The 24266-nt window shown below is 56.4% G+C and overlaps 9 protein-coding genes across 9 annotated transcripts, besides 12 other annotated features; 3 read left to right on the forward strand and 6 right to left on the reverse strand.

The window, feature by feature from the left end:
• Positions 1-29: part of a tandem repeat that runs on past the window's edge.
• A 419-nt stretch (positions 30-448) lies between these two features.
• Positions 449-507: a tandem repeat.
• Positions 508-510: 3 nt separating this feature from the next.
• Positions 511-676: a tandem repeat.
• Positions 677-681: 5 nt separating this feature from the next.
• Positions 682-707: a tandem repeat.
• Positions 708-737: 30 nt separating this feature from the next.
• Positions 738-790: a tandem repeat.
• Positions 791-865: 75 nt separating this feature from the next.
• Positions 866-896: a tandem repeat.
• A 140-nt stretch (positions 897-1036) lies between these two features.
• Positions 1037-1084: a tandem repeat.
• Positions 1085-1569: 485 nt separating this feature from the next.
• EKO05_0010134 (Exopolyphosphatase) lies at positions 1570-2924 on the reverse strand (the record flags this gene model as incomplete). Its single annotated transcript, XM_038942926.2, has 2 exons — positions 1570-2753; positions 2804-2924. 2 exons carry the CDS (start codon positions 2922-2924, stop codon positions 1570-1572), a joined length of 1305 nt encoding a protein of 434 aa, XP_038794683.2.
• Positions 2925-3231: 307 nt separating this feature from the next.
• On the reverse strand, positions 3232-4047 carry EKO05_0010135 (uncharacterized protein; the record flags this gene model as incomplete). Its single annotated transcript, XM_038942831.1, has 2 exons — positions 3232-3896; positions 3984-4047. The coding sequence occupies 2 exons, from the start codon at positions 4045-4047 to the stop codon at positions 3232-3234; spliced, it is 729 nt and encodes a 242-aa protein (XP_038794684.1).
• A 654-nt stretch (positions 4048-4701) lies between these two features.
• Positions 4702-4758: a tandem repeat.
• Position 4759: 1 nt separating this feature from the next.
• EKO05_0010136 (uncharacterized protein) lies at positions 4760-5257 on the forward strand (the record flags this gene model as incomplete). The annotated part of the gene is made up of 3 exons (XM_038942865.1): positions 4760-4772; positions 4826-4966; positions 5019-5257. 3 exons carry the CDS (start codon positions 4760-4762, stop codon positions 5255-5257), a joined length of 393 nt encoding a protein of 130 aa, XP_038794685.1.
• Positions 5258-5657: 400 nt separating this feature from the next.
• Positions 5658-9223, forward strand: EKO05_0010137 (Xenotropic and polytropic retrovirus receptor 1; the record flags this gene model as incomplete). The annotated part of the gene is made up of 7 exons (XM_038942890.1): positions 5658-5671; positions 5728-5782; positions 5852-7468; positions 7514-7657; positions 7707-7886; positions 7936-8025; positions 8072-9223. 7 exons carry the CDS (start codon positions 5658-5660, stop codon positions 9221-9223), a joined length of 3252 nt encoding a protein of 1083 aa, XP_038794686.1.
• A 64-nt stretch (positions 9224-9287) lies between these two features.
• Positions 9288-9926, reverse strand: EKO05_0010138 (uncharacterized protein; the record flags this gene model as incomplete). Its single annotated transcript, XM_038947016.1, has 1 exon — positions 9288-9926. One exon carries the CDS (start codon positions 9924-9926, stop codon positions 9288-9290), a length of 639 nt encoding a protein of 212 aa, XP_038794687.1.
• Positions 9785-9814: a tandem repeat.
• A 1521-nt stretch (positions 9927-11447) lies between the features above and the next one.
• Positions 11448-11494: a tandem repeat.
• A 495-nt stretch (positions 11495-11989) lies between these two features.
• Positions 11990-13508, reverse strand: EKO05_0010139 (uncharacterized protein; the record flags this gene model as incomplete). Its single annotated transcript, XM_038942841.1, has 2 exons — positions 11990-12076; positions 12150-13508. 2 exons carry the CDS (start codon positions 13506-13508, stop codon positions 11990-11992), a joined length of 1446 nt encoding a protein of 481 aa, XP_038794688.1.
• Positions 13509-14583: 1075 nt separating this feature from the next.
• On the reverse strand, positions 14584-17746 carry EKO05_0010140 (Glucan 1,3-alpha-glucosidase; the record flags this gene model as incomplete). Its single annotated transcript, XM_038942773.1, has 3 exons — positions 14584-16714; positions 16771-17566; positions 17659-17746. 3 exons carry the CDS (start codon positions 17744-17746, stop codon positions 14584-14586), a joined length of 3015 nt encoding a protein of 1004 aa, XP_038794689.1.
• Positions 16920-17005: a tandem repeat.
• Positions 17747-18087: 341 nt separating the features above from the next.
• Positions 18088-18911, forward strand: EKO05_0010141 (Nucleoside-diphosphate kinase; the record flags this gene model as incomplete). Its single annotated transcript, XM_038942883.1, has 4 exons — positions 18088-18104; positions 18187-18217; positions 18319-18466; positions 18646-18911. 4 exons carry the CDS (start codon positions 18088-18090, stop codon positions 18909-18911), a joined length of 462 nt encoding a protein of 153 aa, XP_038794690.1.
• Positions 18576-18608: a tandem repeat.
• Positions 18912-19211: 300 nt separating the features above from the next.
• On the reverse strand, positions 19212-24251 carry EKO05_0010142 (uncharacterized protein; the record flags this gene model as incomplete). The annotated part of the gene is made up of 1 exon (XM_038947017.1): positions 19212-24251. The coding sequence occupies one exon, from the start codon at positions 24249-24251 to the stop codon at positions 19212-19214; it is 5040 nt and encodes a 1679-aa protein (XP_038794691.1).
• Between the last annotated feature and the right edge of the window lie 15 nt (positions 24252-24266).

The raw sequence follows: 24266 nt of genomic DNA on the forward strand, positions 1-24266 counted from the left end.
CAGCAGCAGCAGCAGCAGCAGCAGCAGCAATACACAGCAGCAGCAATACACAGCAGCAGCAATACACAACAGCATCAATACACAACAGCAGCAATACACAACAGCAGCAATACACAACAGCAGCCACCATGACATGCAGGACCACAGCTCACGTCGCCACCAATCAGCTGCCCCAACCCCCAGGCCACAGCAGCCACGCACCCCCTCGTCACATGCTCGCCGCAAGTGCGAATATCCAAAACACCACGAGTCGCCCGTCTGATCGCCCGTCCTTGGGTGTTTCGCCTGGTGCTGCTGGGTGGCCGCCGTCCCGTCTTCGCTCCCGCTGGCCGCTTCTGCGACCGCCCCACCACCCTATCCGTGCGCGCACATTCACTGATCATGCTTTCGTTTATTTTCACACTTTGGTTCATCATTCCATCATTCCAACATACAACCATGCACACACATAGCAATAGTAATACTAGTGACAGTACTAGTAGTGACAGTAGTAGTGACAGTAGTAGTGACAGTACTAGTAGTAACAGTAGTAGTAATAGTAACAGTAGTAACAGTAGTAGTAATAGTAACAGTAGTAATAGTAGTAATAGTAGTAATAGTAGTAATAGTAGTAATAGTAGTAATAGTAGTAATAGTAGTAATAGTAGTAATAGTAGTAATAGTAGTAATAGTAGTACAAACCACCCCACCTCGCCTCACCTCACCTCGTGACCTACCCGCATCGCAGCACCGCTGAACACCCAGCACCCATCACCCAGCACCCAGCACCCAGCACCCAACCCATCACCCATCACTGCACCCCCGACCCACCTCGCCGAGCGCTTGATGTGTTGGCAGTCCCCGAACCAGGCCACCCAACTAGCTAGGCTCGCTGGCTGGCTGGCTGGCTGGCTGGCGCGCTGCATATGCACTCCTTTGCTGGCACTGGCGCGCTTGGGCCAGGTCCACGGCTAGCCACCTCCGGCATGGCTCCGTCGGCTTGATGCGTGTGGTGATGGTGGTAACCGGGTATCGTGATCTGGCTTGCTGCTTGCAGTGCAGTGCTTGCAGTACTTGCAGTGCTTGCAGTACTTGCAGTGCTTGCTGAAATGGGTTCGTTTGATTGGAGGTGGGTGGAACAGCATTCTCAATAGTCAAGGGGTGAGGATGGTCATGCGTTGTATACACAGTACACGCTACCACGTCTGCTGCTCCCAGACAATACAACACTGCGGTGCCTTGCCTTTCCTACCGCTGCCGTCGCCCGACTGCAACGACACCGCCCAACCAAGCCAGGATTATAGAGCACGCCTTCTGCCAGGATTCTAGAGCACACCTTCTGCCAGGATTCTAGAGCACACCTTCTGCCAGGATTCTGGAACACACCTGCCAGGATTAGGAGCACGCCTTCTGCCAGCATTACGGACACCTCTTCTGCCAGCACTCCGGACACCCCTTCTGCCAGGATCCAGGCTGTCGCACAACACACGCTGTCACGAGACTGAATCCATGGCTGACCGCGACTTCACCAGACATGTCCACGCCCAACGCCTTCTACAGCTTGCTTGTGCTGGCTGCGGCAGTGCAGCGTCAACCTTGGGCCTGTCTGAGCAACGGCGCGACACGCTTCCGACTGTGCTGCACCTGTCGCTGCCACCACACCCTCCTCCACTGTCCGCTGTCCTCGCCGCGCCCCACTCTCTCCGACCCATCCCAGTCGGCCAGGCCCAGCTCGTCGCGCGAGCTCTCTGCAAACGACTTTGCCCATGACACTGCTTTGTCCGTAAAGGCCCAGAGGAGGAGCTCGCGCTGGAACTCTCCACTCGACGACGTGCTTGTCGTCATGATGCTGTATAAATCGAGTTTGCGCTCCTCGGCAAACGACTTCAGAGAGTCGAGAAACGCCTGCTCAGACGGCTCGCCTGCTTCGTCGCCTGCCTTTTTCTGCAGGAACTCAATCTTCTTCACCACGGAGCTGATGCCGAGCTTCTGCCCGTCGTCCTGCTCCCACACCTTGTAATCCTTCTGCAGTATGTCTTGCAGCTTCAACGGCCCAATGTCCTTCTTCGCAGCGTCGATGGATTCGTACAACGCCGCGCGGTCATAGCTCACCGCAAGCTGCGGACAGAGCATCACCTTAGATTCCAGATACTCGGCAGCCCTGCGATCGCCATCTGTGGTTTTGTTGGGGTCTTCGAGCTTCGACGTGTCGATGAGGATGCTCGCCAGTCCCAACTGGGCCACGCTTGCATCCCATCGTTTGACAGCAGCATCGTCGTCGGACAAGCTGTCGCCTTGGGCGTGGGCAGCGCCCGAAGACAGCGCCGAGCCCGACAACATGTCCCATGTGGGTCCGACGTAGTTCGTGACCAGACTTGTGCAACTCCCGCTCTTTTCAACAATGCGGGGCTCGTCACCAGTCTCTTTAGGTACCCGCCCTTCGTCGTCGTGATGGTCGATGACTCCCTGCACACGACTGGCGTAGATGGTACCGAGCTGGCCCTGCAGCGCGTTGTGGTCCACGAGAATCCATTTGGTATTCTCAGGCTTCAGCTTGCCTTGAATCTCCGACAGCGCCGGGAGGTCATCGAGCGTGATGAGATGCGTCGGCTCTATATTCGCATACTTGAACACGGCCAGAAACTCTGGCCGCATAGAAATGCCAGCAGCCGGCATGTTGGTCACGGGAATATACAGTGGCGTGAACGCGTTCTTGGGCGGTGCCATGGAGCGGACATACGCATACAGAATCTGACAAGTCATCGAGTCGAGATCTACCACCTGTCAGCTGCAGATGCCAAAGAAATGCATGTATCGCGCGGACCAGCCGACTCGTTGCCAATCACCAGCGTCACCTTTTGGTTCGAGCTGATGGCGGAGCGCAGATCATTCTTGGCGTGCGTGAGGAAGCCACGCAATGAGTTTCTGGGTGTGGCCATTTTCATGTGGTGTGTTCAGGACGCTGGCTTGGTGTTGCTGAAATGTGAGGATGCGGCCTCGAGATGACGTAAGCTCTGATCGTCCGGCACGTGCATGTGTACAGGAAGAAAACAGGAGGTCAAACAGCAGACTCGGCAGACTTTGGGTCGTTTTAGTTGGACGGCAAAACTCAATTCGTGTCATGTCATGTTTTCACCATCGTGAGCACGGCATCTCGTCCAGACAAGTCAAGTATTCAATGCACAGTGACCGATGAGGCTACCACGACTGCTCTCGCACTTCTACAGGCATACGTAGCTGCAGGCGATTTGCTCAGTTGAGTGCAACACTCCCAGCCGGTACGCCCTTTGTGCTTCTCAATCTGCGGGCGAAGAACTGCATGATTGGCATCATCTCGTCGCGACTGCTTGGCATACTGTCGCCGTTCTTCTTCCAGTCCTTGATCTCGACAAACTCGAAGGCGTCTTTCAGCTTCGACACGGCGCCGTCCGTGACCGCCGACGCCCTCGACGCCCGGCAGATCAAGACTGGCGTCCTGCTCTTTTGGCCCTTCAGCGACAGCGAAGCAGGCAGTCTCCCGCCAACGCTGACCACACCGCCGAGCTCCTCGCCCTCCAGCTCCGCAGCAGACTGCAGGCCGACCATGCCTCCCTGCCCAAAGCCAAAGAGCATGATCTCGCGGGGCTGGTAGCCGCACTTGCCCACCAGGCCTTCACGAATCACCTTGTCGAGTACTACCCGCGTCGATGCCTTGAAACCGGTGTCCATGTCCATCTCACCCGTGTTCGGGTCAAAGACCATGTCGTCGCCCCAGTGGAAGCCGCCGAGGTCGAAGGGCAGCGGAGCCGGTGCTTGAACAGCGACGCATGCTGTCTCGGGGAGGTGGAGCTGCTGTCCTAGGCGCGTGAAGGAGACATTCGTATCGCCGAGGCCGTGAAGTAGGACGAGGACGTTGGTCGGTTGCTGCGCAGAGGGAGCTGCACCGGTCAGCAACCTTCACGGACACGGTGTGCTGCTGGCGTTGCAGGTTTTGCGCTGCCCCTGAAATGCGGACTGTGACGTACCGGGCGTAACGGTCAGCTTCACCGACGAGGGAAAGTCGGCGTGGGTGGGCAGTCGCCCTGGCATGGCTGATACGGCGGCTTGTGCGGTGCTGCAAGCATGTCGGTAGGCCTTGGGGTGGGGATCAATCTGACGCAAATGCGGGAGATGGCTCCACTAAGCTTCGAGCAAAGCTTGGAACCAGGCACGCACACACGTTCGACAGCCTTTGGAAGACCAAGAACAATCGAGACTGCGCCGATAAAGACGGCACTACAAACCTGCCGCGTGCAGATGCACAGCCACTGCATTCAGCTGCATTGCTCCTTTGCAACCGATCCCTGCGGCTGATGGGCTGATGGGCTGATGGCGCCGATGGCGAAGCTTTACCAAGGAAGCTTGGCTGGCTTAGCGCGCAGATGCTGGGGAACAGTCCAGCCGCATGCGTCTATATGTCCGAGCAACGGTCCAATGGCGACCTCCTACTCTCTCCGTGCTGCTTCATAGGGTTGTCGGGAGGGCCGCAGTTGAGCCACCCATGGACCCTGGATGGCTGACGCAGGTCGAGAAGAGAGGGACACGTTTGGATCCGGTCGTCGTGTTGCCCTAGATGACGAAAGACGGCAGCGGAGACTCGGTTTGAGAAGGGCGGAGTACGAGGGGCTGCAGCTACTTAAGGCCGTCGTCCTGCCCGTCACTGACCTCATTCCTTCTACTTTCAAGCTCTCAACATCTCTCCTACACCACCACCACCTTCTTCACCAAACAACCAACAGCCACCGACAACAACACAACCACAATGGGTTTCTGGGGTATGCTTCTCCCTCCTGTTTCCCCATTGAGCTGTTTCTAACATGTCCCGCAGACAAGAACGAGGACAGCTACGAGCAGGTCTACAACAACGACAACTTCGAGGAGAACAAGGCCAGCCTTGGCCATGAGGTGATTGCCGGAGGTGCTGCGTTTGCCGGCTTCAAGGCTTTCGAGGATCACCAGCGCAAGGAGGGTCCGCCACCCCGCTTTCCAGTCTTGAACCACACCACTGACATCAAGCACAGGCAAGCCCGTCTCCCACGCCTTCGCCAAGGAGCTCGTTGCAGGCTTCGCAGGAGCGGAGATCGATCGCCTTGCGGAGACAAAGGGCGAGGACTTCTTTGACCGAGAAAAGGCGAAGCGTCATGCGAAGCAGCAAGCTGAACAAATGTATGACGAGCATTACGTAGATGGACAGGGCGCAGATCAGTACGACCCCAACCAGTACGGCCGCCCCGAGCGATTTGAACGCCGCGGCTGGTAGAGGCTGTGCACTGCGCGTAGAAGCGTAGACAGATGATAGAACGAGCATGAATAACAAAGTGTGAACACTATACGTCCGTGCTCATCACAACTCCTTTCACCGTGTTTTACTGCTGCCGTCGCGATGCCGACTATCCCCACCAGCGTGAGCCTTGAAGCAGTTGAACGGAGACTGGTGGTGCGTAAAGAGCGTTGTCACGACGACGATGACGGCGCCTTGACAGCGGACTGCCAGCCAAGACCCACCGATAGGGTCAGTGCGGCCAGCCTCTCCGGCACGACCCTTGGGAGGATCTGCGACACCATCTGGCGGACGGCTCGAGTCCTCGTGTGTCTGCAGGAGGCCTGGTGTTGTGCAACGCCACCCTCATCCTCGCGCCTGACGCGCCCACGGCGCCAGCATGAAGTTCGCAAAGTAAAGCAACCGCCTTCCACCCCACGGCGACCAGCACAAGACTAACCGAGAGCTAGAGAGCTGGAGCGCGACCTCGTGCCTGAATGGCGGCTGAAGTATCTCGACTACAAGGTGCGCAGTTCCGCCACGCAGCACCTGCCTGGCCTCGGCGTTGGGCGCGCTCGTTAACCGCGGGAGCAGCTCGGGAAGAAGAAACTCAAGGCCATCGACCGCGCGCTGCGAAACGTGAGCCAGACGCCGCGACTGCGCCGCCGCGGCACCAACCACCTGCCCGGCCCCGCAGAGGTCGCCCCCAAATACTCGTTTCTCAATCGCGACCACTTGGGCCGAGAAGCGAACGACCCTGCCGACGTGCCCGACCCCGTCAACAACAGCCAGCCCACGCTCCATCTCACGCGCACGCCAGAAGAAGCGCCCTTGGCACAGGGCGAGAATGGACGCAGCGGCTTCGGCACGAGCTATGGCAGCATAGTCGGCAGTCTGCCCAACGGGACCGAGGCCGGCTCCGAGCGAGGACGGCCGCCGCCTTCTTTGCAACTGCCCGGTGCTGCATTGGATCCTGAGGATGCATCGCCCAGCATGGGCCCTGCCGCAGCCTCTCTTCGCAAGCACAAGGCCGTCAAACTGCCCTCCCCCACCAACGGCAGCGCCTTCGAGGTCGGCAAGACGAGGACCCCCCACAGAAAGCACGCCTCGCTCCCAGCACGCTACAAGAGCATCTTCAGTCCAAAGCGCATGAACTCGATGCCAGGTCCTGGCTCAGGCGTGGAGCCCCACCCCAGGCCCTTCATCAAGCGCGTCATGTCCATGGGCGCCCCAGACCCAGAACCCAGCCCTGGCGACGTCCCGCTCGAGGCCTACCGCGAGCTCGATTTCCGCCAGGCAGACTTCTTCCAGTTCTTGGACCAGGAGTTGGAGAAAGTCGAGCGCTTCTACAAGGAGAAAGAGGACGAGTCCACCAACCGCCTGAGCGTACTGCGCGACCAGCTGCACATCATGAGGGACCGGCGCCTGGACGAGCTGATCCAGCGCCAAACCGCAAAGCTGAAGCACAAGGCGACCAAGCACCGCAGCATACCAGGTGTGCAGGCAAAAGGCCACGCATACAGCTCCAACGATGAGAGCGCCCAAGAGTACAAGCTAAAAGGACACCAAATGAGCAAGTCTTGGCTCAATCCCATAGATGCCGCGCTCGAGGCGGTCAGCGCTGGAAAGTACGGCACCAGTACTCAGGCCATGACGGCGCTCGCCACGCCGTCCGTCCTCAAGCCCATGCCCGTGCTGAGCAACGACGACCGTCGTGACTTTGTCCGTCGGCCAGACCTTCCAGACGTTCCCTACCAGTCGGCGAAGCGAAAGCTCAAGGTGGCACTCCAGGAATACTACCGCGCTCTGGAGCTGCTCAAGTCGTACGCCCTCCTGAACCGCACTGCATTCCGCAAAATCAACAAAAAGTACGACAAGACCGTGCATGCGAGGCCGTCCATGCGCTACATGAACGACAAGGTCAACAAGGCCTGGTTCGTCAACAGCGATGTCATCGAAGGACACATTCGATCAGTAGAAGACCTCTATGCGAGGTACTTTGAGCGAGGCAACCACAAGGTGGCCGTAGGCAAGCTGCGTATCAAGATTGCACGGGCGGGTGACTACACAGACAACACGTTCCGGAATGGGCTGCTGTTGTCTGCTGGTACCAGCCTGAGTATCCAAGGGCTCATCAAAGCAGCTGGCATAGCGGACTCCTACCACCCAGATGATCCTACCTTATCCGTCCACACGAGCTACTTGCTACAGGTATGCACGACATTCTCCTGGTGTGTTCAAAGCTAACTCTGTCAGATCTATGCTGGCTTCTTCCTCGTCAACCTGCTCGTCCTACTCTTCTCTCTTGCTTGTCGTGTGTGGCACAACTCCAAGATCAACTTTGTCTTCATCTTCGAATACGATACCCGCCACTTTCTGGACTGGAGGCAGCTCGCCGAGGTATGCACCTTGTGTTACGACTTACCAAGGTGAAGCTAACTTCCCGCAGCTGCCGTGTTGGTACTTTCTTTTCCTGGGTCTGGCTATGCAGCTCAACTTCCATCGTGTTGGCGGCGAAGCTTTGTACCTGTACTGGCCGGTCATCTTGATTGGTGTTTCTACTCTTGTCCTCGTCAATCCCATCCGAATCTTCTACTACCGAAGCCGAATGTGGTTGCTCTACTCGTTGGTATGTTCTGCTAATCCATCACTGTGGCCGTCCGCTAACGCTTGCACAGTGGCGCCTCGTCCTTGCTGGCATATATCCTGTTGAATGGCGCGACTTCTACCTCGGCGACATGTTCTGCTCCTTGACCTACAGCATGAGTGTGAGTTCACTCAGATCCGTTGACTGCGTTGTCTAATCAAGTCTAGAACATCGCGTTATTCTCCTGTCTATACGCTCGTGGCTGGGACGACCCTGCGCAATGCAACTCTTCGCACTTGCGCACTATGGGCTTCCTGTCATGTCTACCGGGCATCTGGCGTGCCCTGCAGTGTATCCGGCGATACTGGGATACAGGTAACAAGTTCCCCCATCTCCTCAATTGCGGCAAGTACTTCGCCACAATCATCTTCTACATGACCTTGAGCATCTACCGCATCAACAAGACCGGCCCGAACAAAGCGGTGTTCATCACTTTCGCTACCATCAACGCCATCTACACGAGTTTCTGGGACATCTACTACGATTGGAGTCTTGGTGATCCTCGTGCGAAGCATCCGTTCCTTCGTAAAGAGCTGGGCTACAAGAAGGTATGGTGGTACTATGCGGCCATGGTGATCGACCCTATCCTGCGTTTCAACTGGGTACTCTACACCATCATTCCACTCCAGCTGCAGCATTCGGGCAAGACTGCCTTCTGTGCTGCGCTCGGTGAGATCTTCCGGCGAGGTATATGGTCCGTCTTCCGTGTCGAGAACGAGCACTGCACCAACGTCGGCCGCTTCCGAGCCAGTCGAGACGTCCCCCTGCCCTATGAGCTTCCTCCCAGCCCCGAGACACAATCTCTTGCCGCGGATCAACGAGGCGACAGGATCGACGAGGAGCAGCCAGCCCGCAAGCGCAGGTCTACAACTGCACCACCAGATGGCCTCACTCCGCTCAGATCCACGAGCGGCACAGACCTCGAGCGCTCTCGCTCCTCGGCACGCCAGCGTCGCGGCTTCCCCCAGGCCGAAGACGAGTTCCGCCCCTCCCCGCTCCAACGCGCCTTTACCCATGTCGGCGACATCTTCCGCGACGCGCACGCCCAGGACTTTGAGCGCAAGAAGAAGCCCGAGCTCGGCCGCGATCCGCGCGACGACAAGCTGAACGACGGCGATTCGACCGACGAATCCGACGGCGACGAGGGCCCGGGCGACAACTCCGGCGTCGCGAGCGCAGGCGACGAAGGCGACGGCAGCGACAAGAGCGACGACGACGACGACGTTGTTGACGACGTCGAGGAAAGCGCTGTTTCTCGCATCAGAGAGGATCTCAGAGTTGGCATGACAGGCGCCGGTGAGGGCTCGTCTGGACATTAAATATCCTTACCTACATACCATCCACAATCCACACCCCCCTACCTATCACCCATGCATGCCATCTCTACTCCGCCTCCTCATCTCCCATCTCCTTCCCCATCTCATCCCACGCCGCCTTCCACACATTCAACAACACCCCCCGCGCCCGCTTCATCTCCCACATACGCGTATTCGCCCTCTCCTTATCCGCCGCTGTCTTGCCATTCTGTTTGTCCGAGTGGTATCTCAGCGCCATGAGATGCGCAGCTATTTTAATCGTCACTAGCGGGGCGCTGGGCGGGAGGCCGAGGGTTGCGCACGGATTGAACGGATCTGCTTGTTGTGGTGCTGCTGTGCTTTTACAGTCGTCTTTAGCTATGCTCTTACTCTCACCCATCGCCTTTAGATCCGCTGGTATGACAGCGCGGGGTTCCGCGTGGAGATGCACCGTCGCTGGCGTTGTCTGTGGCGGCGTTGAAACGAGTTTCTTCACCCTGTCGACTTGTTTGCTCCTGCTGGTCTTCATCGTCCTTGTCACGTCTCCCCCGTTTCTCTTCTTTCTGCCATTCGCACGCTGGGGATTCCTCTCCTTCTCTTTCTGCTTCTTCTCCTGCAGATTGGTGACGCCGGATGTCGCGGGTGAGTTCTTGGAGGAGGGATAGCAGGGCAGATGGGCTGTGGGGACTGAGTCCGGTACGGGTCGTGGGGAGTAGGAGAGTATCATCGTCTGTCGGATCGAAGGGGAAACGGGGATGCCATGGCGGTTCCATGGCGCTACTTGCTGCTCGAATCGTCCCTAGTGGATGAGCTTGGGATTTGACATGGAATCAAGAGAAGAGAGGGTTTCTTGGAGAAAATACTCATCCTCTCGGGTACGTGGGCATAAGTTGTCGGCTTGCTCTTATACATCCTGCAGATTCCTAGAAGTCACGTCCAGCGAAATCGGCATGTTCGTTTGGTACAGGGTGACCTTTTGTAGTATTCCATGTTCGTAGACCAACATACTGCCCTTCACTAACACGATTCACTGGCTCACCATGTCGAACACAGTTGGTGCTGGCGGTCTGCCATTCACGAGCGAGGGGGATCGCCATGTGACCGCGCGGTGCCAGACTCCAGACTCCTAGGGCAGCCGTTACCCCGGACGACTTCACCTCCGAGCCTGAAGTCGCCAGCCTTGCCTAACCTGAGGGTCTCAGAGCGCTGCGAAGTCCAACGCAGGCCGGAAACGCGGACATATTGTCGCCTCACGCCGTACGAGGCGATGGCGTGGGGAAGCGATTGCATTTCCTCACCGCCCTGCCAGCATCGTGCATTGCTGCTATATCGCAGGGATTCTGAACCCATCGACACCCGCTATAGCAGAGATTCTCGTACTCCCCGGGAGCACAGCGCGCGCCAGACTGCTCATGCGGGATTCTCCAGGCCCATCCAACGCGTCAACCACGATTCCCTCGTCTCGAAATGGTTGGTAAAGTGGCCCTGGCGTGCGGCGATTCCATGGACGGACTTGTCAGCCATGTGCACTATGTGCGAGTGCTTGTCTCCGGGTGATGACAGCTGGTAGTTCACTAGCTAATGCCCTGGCGTTCTACCAGAGAGGTTCTGTCGCAGACTGTGGATTGTAGCCTTTGCCCTGAATGATACGTGTGTCGAGGACCCAAGGCCCAATTTGATATTTGAAAAAAAAAGGGGGGGGGGGGGGGAAGAAATAGACACAAGAGCGAGCTTTCCAGAAACGTCGCTCCTTGACGGGCGCTTATTGCAGGTCGTGCCGCAAAACGAGTTGGTCAAGTAGCTTGCTGCAAACAAGCTCCCTCACAAACGCCACTCTCCTTCTCTTCTTGCACACAGCCCCCTGCAAGCTAGAAGGAAGTCCAAACCAACGAACAGCGTAGAACCTGCCAAGATCCTCCACGGAAGCTGCAGTACCATCACCCAAGTGCATTGCCTGCGGACATCAAAGCCTAGGTAAACAAGATGGGCTCGCTAGAGCGGCCTTTGCGGTAAAGATGGTAAGAAAAAATGCTTTTGCAACGTGGCCGTTCCTTTCATAGCCTGTACTCTCTCTCGTAACGCTTAAGCGATCAGGAATGATGCGATAATGGGTGTGTTCGGACAGCACCGCAGTTACAATCTCAAGTTCCTCTGAACCTACTACATCCCGCTGTCTACTACGCACCTCAGCTTGTTGAATTACGAAACCTCTGCTAAACTTGTATTTATATTGACTTTTCCTCTTCTTCTGTAGTACACTGTAATGCACTGCACTGCACTGTAATGCACTGCACTTACACAGTTCCATGCTAGTGTTGTGAGGCGAACGGAGGGCAGAAAACAAAGATCAGGAACAAAAGAGAAGAAACCCCGATTCCAAACCCAAGCCTAAAACTAGAAATGTAGTTCTGTTTCCATCGTCAATATCCACGTCTTAGAGAAGTAAACTACAGCAGATATACCTATATTTACATGAATCAATACGAACTAACGCGTTGGCTCTATAGTCAATCAAACTAGGTAGCTGTAGTGTGCTGTAGTACTGTATGTAGATGAACCTACAAAACATGCTCTATGTGCTATACGTTTCAATATATGCGTTAGTGCTTCTGGACGGGTGGTTGGACCGGTGGACAGTTTGTTCATTTTTGTTGATATTATGAATTTTTTTCTTTTCCATTCGATTGGTGGGGAAGTCAGGTAACTGTTAGGTAGCCTCCATACATGAGTGAATCTGACCCAGCGATACAGAACCGGTAGCCATGCTGAAGGTATGTCTCCACGTAAGTGCTATGCTACAGGGTCTAGGATCACGCGGCGGTAGGTCGTCAATCCCATTTCACGCTTCTCCGTCACGGAGAGGATCAGGTGCATGGTCTGTGGGGTTGTTAATGAGGGTTTGGCGTTTCTACCCACCACTTAAGCAGCGGCAGAAGAGAAGAAGACTTACCAGGTTCGCCAACGGCGTAACCCCAACGACACTCCCGTCTTCATTCATCGGCACGATGGTGATGTTCTTGCTGACCACGCTGTCAGTCACCGGCCCGCTCATCTCCTGTACCACGTCCCTATAGTGGAACCACTCGAACGCCAGGACATCGCCATCGGGATCCCAACTGGCGCTTGCATCGAGTGAGATCGTGTCGTTGAGCGTGAAGGTGCGGTGAACGATACCACCGCATGCTTCATCCGCCAGCACTGCGAGCGGCGCGTGGTTGTGCGCGCTGTAGTCTGTGTCGAGCGTCCATTGCATGCGGTTTGCAAAGTCGAATTGGTATCCGGACCGCCAGCGCCAGATGCTCGCGTGGTTGCTCAGATGGCCCGCGCCATCGACGCCGGCGGCGAAGTCGGTTGCATCCGTGTAGACGCGTGAGTTGGCGCCGCTGCGATCCAGGAGCTTGTACCGTCCGCCCCAGCTGCCCCATTCTGGGTGCTCAGGGTCGCCGAGGCCGTTTTTGATGAGGGGGAAGAACGAGGGTGTGTCGCCCTCCATGATGTAGTCGTAGTGCGGGTAGTGTTTTCCCAGCTCGCCGACGCTGCGAATGTGCTGGTCCAGCCAGGCGTTGGTGATGAGTGACGAGTCCGGCCCGCCGCGGTCTGCAGGTCGGAATATCTCACCGGATATCCCGTTCCAGGTTGCGCGCGCATAGTCGCTCATGGCGTGCAGCGAGACGATGTAGAAGAGCTGCGGGAAGTGCAGGCGCAGCCAGGGGCCGGCGTCGTCCTGGTCCGAGATGGCGTAGACGCGCAGTTTGGACACAAACTGCGCTGTGGCGTTTGCAGAACGTGTCGAAGAGACATGCTGCAGCGATTCCGCCAGGACGTTGGTCCCGCCCCAGGCTAGGAACCAGGTAGGCTCAGGAGAGCTGTCGATGACATCAACAAACGCCGCGGCTGCGTCGCTGAGGTTCAGCTTCAGTGCTGCGAGGCCGTAGACCGGGTGGCCAGTGGTGACTTTGGACAAAAGCTCGGCAGCCGACGGGTAGGGTGCGCTGGGAGGCACATGAGCGTTGAGATTGACCGTCACGTTTCCATAGACGGATATCACCTGACGAATCGTCGCCTCGTCCACCGAGTCGTTCTTGTGGATCGACGTCGACCCGGCGATACCTTGGATGTCGAGCTCGTTTGCGTACGTCAAGAAGCGCACAAGACTCATCTGGTCGTCCGGCTCATTGCTCATGTCGGTAGAAATGAAGACGCGATGCTTGTGCTCATAACGACTCGTCTCGCATTTCCGCGTGTCGTTGGACGTCTGCGCGAGCACTGAAGCTGCCAGCGAGAGGCTTGAGAAGTGGAAGAGCCTCATAATGGAGACCGTAAGGATGGGAGTGAGTCGCGTCCAATTCGTACTTCGTTTTCGGCTTCCAAGCACATACTTATACTCATCATGATCGTCATCTTGCTGAATTGCGTATGCCTTGGAGACAGAGTTTTCTTGCTACTATCCATGCTCGTCCACGTTTGTCCGATGAGCTTTGTGGAGGTAGCTTGTGGGGAACCCCGCAGTAGCATCGCGCTTGATCCTATGGAGCAATACCGGTAGTCCGGTATGAATCGTGCCGCCGATGAGGTTGCCGTGGGAGATTGGCATCGGAGAAAATCAAGCAGTGGGTTGCCGAGTTGGGATAGCTGGGCCTACGCTTTCCAGATTGGGCAGACATGCGATTGACGTCAGGTAGAGCTTCTGCAATGAATCGTGCCCGATCACTTCAACAAGACGCGTACGTCTTCTTCTGTCCAATCCAAAGCCCAAGACAACTGGAACAAACTCGATCAGACAAAATTGATATTCATCACTCCATACAAGCTTAACCTGTACTGTGAAAGAGCATTCACGCCTTACTGAAACTGCAGCCTTCGACATCAACAAAGCAATCACAGCGCACACTCCAAACACTAAAAACAAGCCAGTAAACACAATAGAGAAGATACACTCTCCTTCCCTCGCACTACGTTGTCGCATGTCGCACAAATTGCAACAGTAGCTGTATGAACAGCACTTATACATATCTGTATTCTATGGTCTCCAGCAATCAATTTGAGAAAGGACCCAAAGTGAGACGAAACGTTGATACGAGGAGATCTTGAGTTAGATTTCTTGTTCTTCGATATACACGCCAGACAAACCGTCCTAAAACAGTGTTGCTATAGACAATTTTTTGCCCGTGATATCATGCGGATTTGCCTCGTGAACAACATAGAGGACTTATACTTGTTCTAAAACTCCAAGATTGCCCTTATGCTTACCTAATATCTACCAGCACAAATTCTAGAGACTGGCTGGCTATACGTCTGATATCCATATTGGCCTCACTATCTATAAACAACGTGCGCGCTCATCGCATCATCTGCAAGGTGACAAACCTTCCTTGTCGCTACGTTCAATGCTCGTGTCCGTGGTGGTCATGAGGACCAGCATTCGCGCCACCAAAGTCGATCTTCCAGCCCCGTCCAATGCCTACGCTGGGGTCGCGAATGATTGCGAAGGCGGCCTTCTTGCCATCGGCAGGGTAGTACTCAAGAGGCACTGGTTTCCTTCTCTTGCTCTCCTTCGAGCCCTCCTCCATGACGATGACCTCGTCCTTGTCCTTCCACGCACTTGGTGCACCGATGACGATGACCTTCTCAACACGGACCTTGTCCATCGACTTGGCGTACTTTTCGTACTTTACGGTGCGGACGGTGCTAGTGTCGAGGTTCGACGAGGTGAGGATGTTGCGCTTGCCGTCGAACGAGAAGCGGCGGTGAATGAAGGCACCGCCTTGGTAGTCGAATGTCTCGCCGTCATCGACATAGAGTGTGCCTGCCGCGTTGCCGTCCTTGTCGAGAACAACAACAAGCGTGAAGGGATCGTACTTCATGAGGCCTGAAGAACGACGGGGACGGTCGCGGCGGGGAATGATGTGACCTCCCTGCATAAGGAGCGGGATCTTTTCGAGAGGTGCAGGGACAGTGTGCTGGCCCTTGCCGGTGTAAGTGGTGTAGTCGAAGTAGTCGTAGTAAGGCTGGTCGTCTGCGATGTATACAGAGACGCTGTCGGCGCCTTCCTTAGTGACTGGCTTAGCAAGCAGACCGGTGGACCCGATATAGAGCTGGTCATCGACCGCGAAACCGGCCTCATCATCTGGATGGATGTAGAAGTTAGGACGCACGATTGGTGCACCAGTTGTGTGGGCCTCGTGGAAGGCAGTGTACCAGGCAGGAAGCAGCTGATAACGCAGACGAAGAGCCTGAGTGATAATCTCAGTGTATGGCGATCCAGGAATGTAAGGCTCACGACGGCGAGTGTCGATGTGGGCGTGGCCACGGAAGAACGGGTAGTAGATACCAGCCTGGTACCAGCGCGTGAGAAGCTCCTTGCTGGGGTTGCCGAAGAAACCTCCAACGTCAGCACCAGCGAATGGGAAACCAGAGATGCCTTGGTTGAGAATCATAGGCAGAGATGCTTCAAGATGGGGCCAGTCAGCCTGGTTGTCACCAGTCCACATGGCCGCACTACGTTGACTGCCAGAGTAGAAGGCACGAGTGAGGACAAATGGACGGCGGAGCTCGCCCTTCTTGCGCTCAGTCAGGGCGTGGTAGGTAGCATTGTGGAAGGTCATGCCATTGATGTTGTGGACATCGCGGTGCTCCCAGTTGCCGTGGTGTAAGTTGTCCTTGGGCATAGTAGTCTCAGGGCCGTTGAAGACAGAGGGCTCGTTCATATCGTTCCAGATGAATGTGTTGTGAGCAGATCCCTTGAACTTGTCATACTTGAACAAACCCTTCCACCAATCAATGGCAGCTGGGTTGAAGCAGTCGACCCACATGGAGGAACCGGGCCAGCACCAACCCTCGTACTGGTTGCCATCCTTGTTCTTGACAGCGAGGTCCTTGCTCTTGAGCTCGTCAATGATAGGGTAGTTGTTGGTGTTCTTGATGTGAGGGTCGATGATCGCCACAAGCTTCCTGTCTCGCTTGTCGAGTTGCTGCTGCATGGAGATTGGGTCAACGAATGTCAGCGGGTCCCAGGTGAAGTATTCTTTTTCGTGGGTGTATTCAATGTCGAGCCAGATGACATCGTACGGGATGTTGAACTTGTCGAAACGGCGGTCAACATCCTTGACATCCTCGTCGGTGACGTAGTTCCAGCGGCACTGGTGGTAGGCAATGGCGAACGACTGGGGCATGGCAGTGTATCCAGTGAGCTCACCATACTGACGGGTAAGATCCTGAGGGGTGGGTCCAAGAAAGACGAACACATCCAAGAGACCACTCTCGGACATCCAGTGGGTGTGCGTGTCAGTGTGGCCTTCGACACCGAGCGCCAGCGGATTCGCAGTGTTTCTGGTCTTGGTCACGTCGATCCATGTCTCGGCAGCGTTGAGCCAGAAGACACCGACGGTGGATCCTTTGCGGTGTGCCTGCATGAATGGGATGGCGCCGTACAAAGTCATTGGGCTGTCCATCTCGTACTCAAAGACATCAGCGTTGTACAGTCGATATGGCTCGGTGTAGGCATCGTTGCCGCCTCTGTTAGGATGTTAGCTGGGCAGCCTTCTATAGCCACTTGTGATTGAGCGGCATACCTCGTCGTCTTCAGTGAGAGCCTTGTGGCATGTTCTGGGATACCAAATACGTGGGCGTAGCCGGGGAAGGAGATGTCGAGTGAGATAGCTTCAGGGCCGCGAGGCTTTGTGTCGGTGTTTCCACCAAAACTCTCGTCCCACCATGTACTCTCGTCTTCGCCCTTTTCCTCCTCGACCTTCTCCTCCTCGACCTTTGGCTCTTCTTTGGCCTCCTCGCCGTCCTTTGGCTCCTCCTTGGGCTTCTCGACCTTTGCCCTCCAGTGCTCCAGGTTCAAGAAACCACGCTCGTTGAACTTGACTTGGGTCTCGCCGTCCCGCTGGAACTCGATCGAGAAAGGTGCATGGCGGATGATGGCTTGGTGCCTGCTGCCTTTGCCGTAGACGACCTTGGTGTAGCCAGCATCGGCTGCTTCAGCCAATGCAGCGCCGCTGGAGGTCTTCAGGCCGCCGACGAGCGCCCATTTGCCAGCTTCGTTGTATCGCTCCTTTCTGGCTTTGCTGTCGTGCCTGAGGTCGATGTCTCCTTTCTGCCTCTTTGCTTCGTCCAGGGTAACTCTTGCAACGCCAGATTCGAGGAAAGTGACTGTGAGCGGCAACTGGACCTTCTCGGCACCTTCTCCGACCGTCTTGAGTACTACAGCGTCCAGTTGGCCGTCCTTGAACTTAAGTGTCGTGGGGTCGAGGGCGTATGGGGAGACGAAGGAGCTCGAGGCAGTGACGTCGTCGGCGAATGCGCGGTTGCGTTTACAGAAGCCAGACTGGTCGCAGGTTTTGAAGTTTTCATGCTTGACAGATACTGTGGCCTCTCGTTAGCAAATTGACTCGAAGGCACGCCCTTTATCGAGTGCATGCAGGGGAGTTGGAGCTCCAACGCGTGCGGCTACATACCAGCTGGCAAGAACAAGCTGCACAGCGCCGTCCACAGCAAGAACACGGCCGTCCACCGGGGAGCGGACCTCTGCTGTGATGTAACCATCTCCAGTAGCTCAGCAATAATCCAATACTGCTTTGACTGGGAAAGCTGTCCACTTGGCCCGTCCAAGATAAGACGTCTGATGAAACGTAGCTGTTCCTTACCTAATCACGCGAGCAAACCACACAAACAGCGGCAGCCGCCCAGGTCAGGGCGCACCGCTAACCGCTAATGCTGACCCCGCCAACGCAGCACCCCCACCAAGGCCAATGATGGTACCAAGAGAATTTTAGTGCCAGAATGTCCGAGTCCAATTCTTCTCCCTACCCCTCTGGCATCCCGATTCTCTCCCCTTCTCCAGAAGCCATCTTCGAAAGAACATCGAACTCTCCCACACCGCAAACATGACTACCGAGCAGACGTAGGTTGCATCCCGTCCACCCTCCCGTGGCTCTGCGGAAGGTCAACAAGGGAAAGGCGGTGTAGCTAACTGTTGGGAACAGCTTCATTGCTATCAAGCCTGATGGCGTCCAGGTATGCAGCACAACACCACGGGGCGCTGCAATTGCAGCGTGTCTCTCAATTGCAGTGCACCAACACGCAGCAGAGTAGCAGCGTACTGACCCCGTACACAGCGTGGCCTCATTGGCCCCATCATCTCCCGCTTTGAGAACCGCGGCTTCAAGCTCGCTGCCATCAAGCTCGTCACTCCCGGCAAGGAGCACCTCGAGAAGCACTACGAGGACTTGAGCACCAAGCCCTTCTTCCCTGGTCTGATCGCCTGTACGTACCCATCCCCTCCCAACATGTGCACAGTGCAATTGCCCCTCCACCAAGACCTTTGTGGAACACCCTGCAGGACAGCCTGCAGGGCAGCCTGCAAGGAGCCTGGCCAACACCAGCAACATCAACCACCACCATCACCCCCCGCATGCCAACGCAACATACTTATAGCGACTCAGACATGTCCTCGGGCCCCATCTGCGCCATGGTCTGGGAGGGCCGTGACGCCGTCAAGACCGGCCGCTCCATCCTCGGAGCCACCAACCCCCTTGCCTCCGCCCCCGGCACCATCCGCGGCGACTTCGCCCTCGACGTCGGCCGCAACGTCTGCCACGGCTCCGACAGCGTCGAGAACGCCAAGAAGGAGATTGCCCTGTGGTTCAAGGACGGCGAGGTCCAGGAGTGGAAGCAGGCCGGCTTCGACTGGATCTACGAGAAGGCTTAAATGGCTCTCTCTCTGGCTCACTCGGCTTTTCTGAAAAGGCTCCCAGTGCTGGTTGATTGTACACACGGGCTCTCGTATGGCTGTTGTAGCGTGTTCTGGAAATGCCAGTAGGGTCACTGAACGCACTAGTAAGGATGCTCCGCCACGGCTTGAACGGGTTCGTGCTGTGCGCCAGCGTGAAAGCTATGACGATACGATCTAGACGGACAAGATAGAAGCCCAAAATGAGACACGATGCATGATCTCAACACAAGCAGCTTGTTCGATTGTGATGGGATGTATGCTATTCAACCACAAGCTCTACTCAACCCCTTCTACCTCCTCGACCTCGACCTCAACAGCGCCCTTACTCTGACTCCTCGTCTCCCTCTCTTCACCCGATCCATCCAACTCCCCCTTGACCCTCCCCACCCACCACCCCCTCAACTTCCCCACCTCAGTCCACTCGCCCTCACCCCTCTCTACACTCGGTCCCTTGACCTCCTCCCTAGCCCTCAATTCCCCCCACTTCGCCTTGTTGGCGCCCCAGACGGGCTTCCCAAAGCGCCAGACACACCAGCTGCTCTGATCCTGGCTTTTCAGAAGCGGTTCGCGCCTGCGACTCTCGACGGCGAAGGCGCGCAGCAGGACGACGTCGCCGGCGTGGGTCTCGGGGAGCGCGGACTGGTAGGCGCGGAAGACGTTTACGGTTCGGACGGCCGGGAAGAGGGAGCGGTCGGTGATGTGCAGCGTGGTGGTCCAGTGTCGGGGGCCCTTTTTGGCGCGCGAGGGCACCGTGCTGGGGGATGTGCAGAGGGCGAGGATGTCTGGGTTTGAGGACGAGTGGAATTGGCTCGAGCGGTTGAGGAAGTAGATTAGATCGCGCAGGGGTGTGTAGTACGCTAGTGGGGTGGAGAGGCCGATGGAGGGCAGCTCTGGTTTGGGTAGGAGAGTTGCGTCTTCGTCGTCGGCGGAGACGGCGTCTGAGGATTGGCGAGTGGGAGATGAGGATGCCAGCTCTGTGATGGCGGGCTTGCGGCGTGGGGAAGTCCGTGTTTTTGGAGATGCCACAGCGGGCTGTGTCTGTACCCCAGGCAGAGGTATGTCGAAAGAGCGAAGACTGACGCTTGCGGAGGTTGTTTGTGTGAGGTCAGGCGCGACGAGCAAGCTTTGGTCGGGTTGACGGGCTTGGAAAGAAAGTGGCGGCTCCATCGCTGTTTGTTGCGAGACATCCAGGGTGGAGGAATGACTCTCGTAAACGGCAGACTGCTGCGCAGAAGATGGCTCAGTCGCAGGGAACGACGTGTAAGAGGTATCGTCAAGGGCGGTCGGTGCCGGTGGCGAGCTTCTTAAAACGCCTTCACCTGGTAATACGGGATAGGTGACATACTCTTGCTCAGCAGTAGATGTGGCCTGGTCCGTCTGCGCCTCGCCTGTCTCTCTAGCAAGAGAAGACGTCTGTGCAAGACCTTTGCTTGTGCGCGTAACGCGAGAGCCCGGGGTCGCAGAGAACGTCGAACGCGCTGAACGGAGTGATCTTCTAGGAGAGTGCTGTGGCTGGGTCGGAGACACAACTGTGCTTTGTTTCTCCAACGATCGCGATCTTGAGCGAATTCGAGATTGCGATTGTGAGATGCTTGCTGGCGGTGGCTTCAGTCGAGTCTCATTAGAGTCTCCGTCAGCAGCCTCAACTGTGTCACTTATGTTAGTGAGCATCTGCTCGCCAGCATTGGCCGAGTCATTAGAGTAGTGCGCGGTAGATAAGGAATCCTCCGAACGCGATATGTCCTCCTCAGAGTCTTTCACAAAGGCAACATCGGAGTATCTACCTTGCGAGGCCTGGGAATACCCGAACCCAAGCTCTTGAGAAGACTCAAACATGCTGCCGAAAAGATTGCGGTTCTCCATTTGGGATGGAACGATGTCAAGATCGGTATCTCTCCTTACGAGCTTGCGAGAACTTCTGCGTACAGGTGTGTCCCGAGCAGCTGCCATGGTTTTGTCAGGTGATAGGTGCTTGGACTGTGAGCGGAGGCTGTAAGGCAATTTTTGCGCCGTGTCCCGTGTAGGAGTGACGGTGGATCTAGTCCTTGCACGTATTTGCGGTGGTGATACTGTATCACGATTCGTGGAATCCAAAGAAGCCCTGGATTTTGTTGACCGCGTGCTCTTGTTGAGCTTGGACACATAGGCATCCTCTTCTGAGGGAGAGGCCGCAGACTTTGCTTTCGACCTGGTGTTTCTGGCTGGGGCCGTGGCCGGCACTGATTTGGATTGGAGTTCTCCGACTGATTTGGATTGGAGTTCTCCGACTGATTTGGATTGGAGTTCTCCGACTGATTTGGATTGAAGTTCTCCGAGTTGGTGGCCATGCTCTGAAACTCTGATGAGAAGCTCCGTCGCCGTATCAACGACTGGCTCATGTGGTAGGTGTTGCGTCTCCGTTTGGCCGATCAGATATAATGAGCCATCCTCGACCGATTCCATCTTTACGTCGGGGTGTTCAGTATCGACCTGAGTGGTAGGTAGGTCATGATGTTCGATGAGCGCTAATGGCTCATTCATCCCTAGCTGCGGCTCCGAGCCTTCAAATGACTGACTGAGTGGCTCTTCGTACGTATCCGGTATGGCGATCTCGCCAACATGGCTAACTAAACTAGCAGACGCAACAGTCCTGGACTCGCGCACAGCATCGAGAGTTACGAAGTCATCGAAAGCATCGGGTACTGACGCAACGACAGGCTCTTCTTGCGAATGGACTGTAGGTTTATGATGTCGCAAGTCTTCAGTATTGCTGGTGTTTGCCTCTGACACTGTATTACTAGATTCGTTCTTAAGGTGATCAGGTTCCGGCGTAGGAATCTTGCCGCCGTCATCGCTGTCATCGCTACTTTCGTCGGCCGAGGGTGAGCCAAGATCGACTACCTCGGACACAGTTGCGGATGCTTGCGTATTGCTAGGCACGTTGTCCTCCTGAAGCTCAGGTTGCGCTTTTTCAACTTCCGTCTTTGTGTCGTTTGCGGTGTTTGACTCTTCTTGCACTTGGCTGCTGATAGGTGGCGCTTGCTGATCGTGAATGTCATCTTCCGACTCAGCCTCTTCATCAGAGCTTTGCTCTGCGCCAGACCCTACTGCAAGCTCGTTTTCGTTTTTTGATCGAGTGTCTCCTTCTGGACTTTGCTCTTCGTCCGGCTCGGCCATGACCTGGTCTTCGCCTTCGCCTTCGTCCGATTCAACATCTGAAGATAGAACGGTCACGTTTGAAGACTTTGACATTACACTATCATCAAGTGCTTTCGCTGCAGCCACTTGAGCGATCGGTTGTGCATCATCACGTATGGTTGCTGCAGTCTCGTTGAGAGTATTGAGTGCAACGGCAGCCTCTTCCTCGAAAGTGTCAGCTAGCGAAGGGTACGACATTTCATTGTCCTGAACAGACTGAGCAAGGTCGTCGTCAGCAGTATGTGGCTGAACGTCTTCTGGTGGCGGTGAAGACAGCTCTAAAGGGCGAGACCAACCAGCCCCGTCCATGCCAAAAGTGAAGCGTACAGGCGTAAAGGCTGTTTCGTGATCTGGATGAAGTCCTCCCGCTCTGGAGGAGCTGATGGAGCTGTAGAAGGAGTTATCCATGATGTAATCTGCATCGCTGCCAGGCTCTTGTTCATCGCGCTTGGCCGCTGGTCCATCAAGAGGGGCATGGTCTTGCTGGACGGAGACATGATCTATATATGAAGCGGCCTGCTCCCCGGGAAATGGTGAAGGTAGAGGCAAGGTGGCAGATTCTACGGCTTTTAGGGTGGGGCTTGAAGGCTCTCCGCCGGCAGGAGTCAACATGGCTGATGCTGTGGGCGCAACAAAATCGCTGTTCAACACGGGCAGACTTGGAGGAGGCATCGTGATAACCAGGGAGTCGGCAACCACGTTGGAGGGGTCCGCCAATTCGGGCACTGTCTCGTCCACGGTCGTATCCTCGGCCTCGATCGAGCTGTCTCCAATATGGCCTGCTTCGGTGACCTCCAACAGACTACTTTCTTCCATCGCACCAGGTGAGTCGTCATGGTCCAACTGCGGGGTCTCTGATGCGATTTCCAGGACGGCTGCGTCAGCCTCATCATCTGTCTGCTCGTGTTCGTCTCCCAGCTCAGTAGCCAGGTCAGTAGTACTTCCACTGTCGTCATCCACATCAGGCACAGTGTCGCCTTCCGTGACAGAGACTCGTCCTGTGGTGGCTGGGTTTTCGGCACGAGCATGCAGCACATTTTCGCCTTCGTCGTCCGTGTTCAACTCTGTGTCGCCCCCAAAGTCATATTGCGAGTCCAGAGGTGGGTGCTCGGTGGATGCAGGGTAGCGGTGGTAGTCGTCAGTCTCGCGATTAGCGGTCTCTCTTGGACGCTCTGGGCTTGTCGTCACAGGGATGGCCACCTTCTGCAGCTCTCCGTCGTCGACGGTGGTGTCACCCTCGGCGCTGTCGGCGATTGTAGTTTCCTCGACGAACTCGGAATGGCCGGGTGGCTCAGCTGGGGGCGACAGAGACTCGGTCCTGGTTGTAGAAGCTGGCGTTTTTGGCAGCTGCGGCGGGCGGCTCGGCGAAGACACAGGCTCGTGCAGTTTATTGTGCAGTTCATCGTGCAGTTCATCGTGCAGTTCGTCGTGCAGTTCGTCGTGCAGTTCGTCGTGCAGTTCATCGTGCAGTTCATCGTGCAGTTCGTCGTCCATGTCAGCATCCTCCTTTTCCGGCGAGGGTGTCCTCGCCGTGTACGTCCAGGCCTTCCAGTCCCGGTACGACTTGCGCCGCCGCTTCTTGTCGTGGCCAGTGCTCTCGTCGGCCAGAGGATCGTACGCGGGCGGTTCGAAGACGGGCGCGTCGGAGAGTCGTGCGCGCTTGAGGAAGGCTGGCGACGCCCACTGGGGGACGGGGCTGGGGGCTTCCGGCTGCTGGCGTACAGGCGACCGCGGCGCCGGCGTGGGTGCAGCATCGAGCAGCTCGAGGCTGGCAATCTCAGCTCCGTTGCGGCGCACAGAGATGGCGACCGTCTGCGTGTAGGCCAGCTCCCAGTCCAGACTCTTCCCCGGCGTGCTGACCGCGCCCTCGTGCACAAACTGCGCGCCGTGCAGGCTCAGCACGACTTCATCGCCGATGCCCACGCCCGTGGTCGCAAGCGCTCTGGCGCTGGTGGACGAGAAGCGCGCGCGGACCTGGCCCTTGTTGCGTCGCAGGCGAAACTCGGGCTCGGCGAGCAGCAGCGCAAGCTGACGCTGCGAGGACGAGTACGGCCATATCAGCGTGACCACGGCTTTGATCTGCTTGGAATCGAGCGCGTCCAGCTTCGGCCGGAGCGCAGCAATGTGCACGTGTTCCATGGCAAGCTCCACGGT

The sequence above is a fragment of the Ascochyta rabiei genome, chromosome 18 (genome assembly GCF_004011695.2).
Source record: "Ascochyta rabiei chromosome 18, complete sequence".
In the NCBI taxonomy this organism is placed as follows: domain Eukaryota; kingdom Fungi; phylum Ascomycota; class Dothideomycetes; order Pleosporales; family Didymellaceae; genus Ascochyta; species Ascochyta rabiei.